At 46.1% G+C, this 4,634-nt stretch overlaps 1 protein-coding gene across 3 annotated transcripts; it reads right to left on the bottom strand.

Annotated features, from left to right (window-relative positions):
• Window positions 1–348: 348 nt before the first annotated feature.
• Window positions 349–3,296, bottom strand: LOC112892598 (urease accessory protein D). 3 transcript variants are annotated; one of them, XM_025959735.1, is made up of 7 exons: window positions 3,062–3,295; window positions 2,862–2,936; window positions 1,941–1,985; window positions 1,597–1,827; window positions 1,396–1,478; window positions 790–961; window positions 349–691 (listed from the first exon to the last, which is right to left on the bottom strand). In XM_025959735.1, the coding sequence occupies exons 1-7, from the start codon at window positions 3,233–3,235 to the stop codon at window positions 572–574; spliced, it is 900 nt and encodes a 299-aa protein (XP_025815520.1). In that variant the 5' UTR covers window positions 3,236–3,295; the 3' UTR covers window positions 349–571. The 3 variants fall into 3 exon arrangements, with proteins under 3 accessions (XP_025815520.1, XP_025815526.1, XP_025815531.1); XM_025959741.1 differs by lacking the exon at window positions 1,597–1,827 and having other exon boundaries at window positions 3,062–3,296; XM_025959746.1 differs by lacking the exons at window positions 1,597–1,827; window positions 1,941–1,985.
• Between the last annotated feature and the right edge of the window lie 1,338 nt (window positions 3,297–4,634).

The following is a 4,634-nucleotide window of genomic DNA, read 5'->3' on the forward strand; positions in this document are numbered from 1 at the left end:
CATCTCACCTGTGGCGCTTCAGGTCTCGCCATCCCCCACGCCCTCCATTATTGTACGGCGCTTTTGACCATTGGTCTCCTCTTCTCTGCTCTCCTCCATGGTTCCATCCAACTTCCACCCCCACCCCGCCTCGGCACCATTGCCGCGTGTGGCGCCTACATGGAGTCCGTCTTGGCGTACACGTGTACTGCTCAAGCCTACATCTGGCCGTTTGAGTGCTTTCTCACCGTGAGGCTCTGTTTTGAAGTTCGGAAATCAAAAGATCAGACCGTGTACAGTATCTCTTTGTAAGATTACTCCTGAAATTTCTACGTTTCCAAACTGCTTCCCAGATTATGACAGATGAAAAATTGAAAACGCACCAGACTTTTGGTCAAAAAAAAAACGCACCACAAATGCATTGGCGAGACAAGGTTCTGCGGCAACCAGTATCAGGTCCAGATAACACGTTTTGTACCCAACGAATACCAACATTTGCAGCCTAGCCAGACTAATCGGCAACGATTAGACATCCGGACACTTCCATCAGTGGATGAACCCTACATTTATGTTGACTGATTGGCTGTAAGCTTCATGATGCAGCATAAGGGGAAGCACCGAGGAATGGCTCCAGTGCAGCCAGATGGTGTCTCAGGAAGCTGTACACGAGCTCTGTGCTCACCGCTGCTACCCGAGCAACCATGCCTGTTCCCTGCGGACAGAAACGTCGAAAGATGCCGGTGTTAGTAAGACGAAGCGCACAAACTAGCTACGATCGTAGGCCATCAGTAAGTTGGAGCAGCAGCAAACCGTGCGACCGAATGGGCTGCAGGAGGCGATGAGTGGGGGCCTTTGGGGACGCGGCGGTGGTTGTGATCTCATTGTGTAGAGACTACCACCCGATGTAGGTGGGCGCAGTTGCCCAGACATCAGCTTTCGGACTTCGGCTTGCATCAGTTCTTGCATGCTCTTCAGCTTTGGCCTTCAGAAAGGAAAGCATGCCATGAATCATGGTCAGTACAAATAGTTCAGAACCTGGCAGTCAGGCGAATGAACATCCTCATTTCTAACAATTTTATTTGTTCCTGAAAAATCCTAGGCACCCTTGAATATACTAAATACAAACACACCTCCAGGATGCAACAGCGAATCATTAGTTGAGATACTATACAGTAACAATGCAAACAGGTCTGTACTGAATTAGGAAGCTATAGCATATAGGATACTGTCAGACTAGCAACAATAACAATTGGAAAACCAAAAACGGGTTCTAATCTGAATAGATATATGCACACTAGGCCTGTGAGTGCTGTCTGAAACCCATTCATACCATACAATTTTAGTTCTCTAACTGAGTCAAACACAGCACAAGCCAAAATGTGTATGGAACGATGACCTATAGAGTATTAACCTTACCCTAGTAATACAACCATTGCGATCACATTGTATTCCTGCATCTGCTCAGCAAGGCTCCAATTTGATCCTTGTTCCAACAGAACCTGCTCATGCATAAAAATAAGTTTCAAATGGGATATGTTGATAGTTATAAAAACTCTTAACAGATATGGATTGAACTAAAAAAGCACGTCCTAGGAGGACAAGGTCAAGAGTTTTTACCGAGTCAATAAAGAGAGGGTGATCTCCCAAGAAAATATGGTTGACACTTTTGTAGAAGCTAAAATCCCATTTTTCTCCACACTCATAACGACCACTTGTAAACCAATCTACAACTACCAAGTTTGAATTGGCAGAGACTTGAAAAACTTGCTTTTGGTGGTATCGAGCGGTTGAGAAGCAGGTTACAGGGTCAGGAATAACAGCAAGCAAGGCATCTTCTCCAACACGGGCCTACTGCATGTAATAAATAATCATGTATTTTTCCTGCTTTCAGATTACGCACGCAATTAAGATTATGTCATATTCAGCCATTCCTACATCAATTTCGTTCGGAGATGCATTACCTCTAGCAACTGCTCGGAACATTTTGAACCCACAGCCTTGTACACCTACATAAGACCTTCACAGTCAGGAATACAACAAAGTTTTTAATAAAATTAGCTTGTCGATTGACTTTTTTTTTTGTGATGGACTTGTTACACAAGTACTTGCTGATAAGGAAATACACAACCGATTTAAAGGAAAGTAGCTTTTCAGTTGATATTTTCAGCAATGAACTAGTTACAATAGTACTTGTCGATCAGGAAATTGACAAGGCTTTTAGTTGACATTTCGATGAATGAATTGCAATGCATGACTACTGAAGCATGATGATAATTGGCTAAAGGATTTTGTAAAGCGGGAAACGCTGGAGAAGGATCCAAAGTTTGCTAGTCAAATAAATCGTGGCAAGAGATGAAGAGAACATCATCAGCTAGCTAATTTCTTTGTTGAAATTAAAATGAAAGGTTCACTGTAGAAATATCCCCATTTGAATTTTTTACAACCTCAGGCAGAGCTCCCAAATTAGGAGAGTATATACGTTAGTTCTTGAGTTCATCACCGCAATGAACAATTACTATTTTCTATCAACAGCAGAGGAAGATATTACCCAAGCAGGGCATGCCTCAATGTCCAAATGCAGTTTCTACATTCCTCCAGAATCCAGACTCCGGAGGCAGGGTTAGAGGCCACTGGCCACTCATTTGCTGATTACCGCATAAACTGATATGCATCACAGGACCACACAAAACAGACATGATCCATGTACGAAACCTAGATTCAAGGTTATTAAGCAATCGGGGTCTGAAACTACAACAGAACAGCTACAAGCCTACAAGCATAGCAATCAGCCAATCACTAGCAGAGCGATTAACGTGTCTAGAACCAGATGTACCTAAACAATTAGAAAGGCATGGGACGGAGCATAGTAGCAGCAGGCGCACCTTGGTGGAGGCCTGCGTGGTGATCGCCGCGGTGCAGCCGTCGCCGACGCTGACCGTGCACGAGATGGTGTCCCCCTGCAAGCAAGCGCGGCAATGAGGAATCGTCAGACTATACAGCAACCACATCTGAACCGCAAGTGCCAGCGATGGCGCAGCGGGAAGTGCAGAGAGAATCGAAAGGGGGAAGGTCTCGGGCTCACGGAGACGATGCCGCCGCCGTAGGTGAGGGCGTAGAGCCAGACGGCGTCGCAGGAGGCGGGGCCCACCTTGGAGGGGGCGATTAGCTTGAGCGGGTACCTGGCGAAGCAGCGGGTCAGCGCCGACCTCCCTCGCACCTTCTCCACCCGCACCGCCCCCGTCGCCGCCTCCGCCATCGCCGGCTGACCGCCTCCGTCGTGGGTGATTAGTCCGCCTGACACAGCAGATGGGGCGCGGCGGTCAACCACTCTTGGCAGAATTGAAGCAAAGCCCAGCCCACGCATTAGCTTTCTCGTTCGTCCACCGCAGCACCGGGCCAGGCCGTCCGAGGGCGGAATGGGCTCGGTTATCTGCGTATGCGTTTGGGCCGCGAACTTGCGCGTTCTGTGTGTTTTTCGGCCCGTATTTTTTTACATTTGCACCCCTGGCGGGAAGATTCTGGATTCTCGGCGCCAAAGATCACAGCGCCGTTGGATAACAGCACGGAGCCGTGCATTTTCACGTGGATCGTCAACGTGGCGTGGGCGGCCAGCATGGCACCAAAGATCATGGCGCCGTGGTATTGAAAAACAACGCGCAGCCTTTAGCGCCGTGCTGTCAGGCCACGACCCTAACTGGCATGGCACCATGCTGTGGGATATAAGTTCTGCGCCCGCCGGCTCTTCCTCTGCCTCTCTAATCTCCTTCTAGGACCGCTCCGTCCCTCTCTCCCCCCATCGTACCCCTCCTCCCAATCCGGCCAAATCTGGCCAAATCGAAGCGAGAAAGCTTCAGATCCGTGTTCAGCAAAGGTGAACACCCTCTTCTCCCTCTTTTTTCATGCAAAATTGATTATACCGTCCACATTTTGTGCAATTCTATATTAGGGCTAAATGCTAGGGATTTGACATTAGTTAGGATTTGATTGGAATTGGTTGTGTGGATGTTATTGATAGTGACATGGAAACCTTCTTTCTATTTTTTGTTGATCCATTTGTAGGGGAAATGATTCAAACTGTTGAGTGTATGGAGTTCCTGCGAATAGTAGACAAGTTTAGAAAGTATCTCATGGCAGTTCTTAATAGAAATACTTAGATATTGAATGCAGATAAGGCAAAGTGAAAGGCCACAGAGCAGGCCAAATATCTAAATACGAACCTCTAGAGATCTAGAGAATTATAGAAAACAGTTGCTTTAATCCAAAAACGTGTGTTAGTTGTGCTTGCACCTAACTGAATGAAAAGGCACATCTTCATTTATTCTTTCTGGTTTAGCTAACGATTTTAGAAGTATGATATACAGGCTGCACTTGCTATGCTCATTGTGTGCACTTGTATATCAGCAAAATTATGTTACTGTACTCTCAATGGAAATAAGTTTACGTCAAGATTTATTTCTCTACTGTACTATACCCTAGAGATATAGCTTGAAGAATCAAGTTACTATTGATATGCTTGTTTTTTGAAATGCAGGATGGCAGAATACTGGTAGTTGAATCAGTTCTACGAGAAGGACCATAGGGCCAGGCTGATCGAGCAGGATTTGGTATATTCCTATGTTCAGGGACTATATGCAAATTTTAACATTTAATGTAAT

The sequence above is a fragment of the Panicum hallii genome, chromosome 1 (assembly GCF_002211085.1).
Source record: "Panicum hallii strain FIL2 chromosome 1, PHallii_v3.1, whole genome shotgun sequence".
Classification (NCBI taxonomy): domain Eukaryota; kingdom Viridiplantae; phylum Streptophyta; class Magnoliopsida; order Poales; family Poaceae; genus Panicum; species Panicum hallii.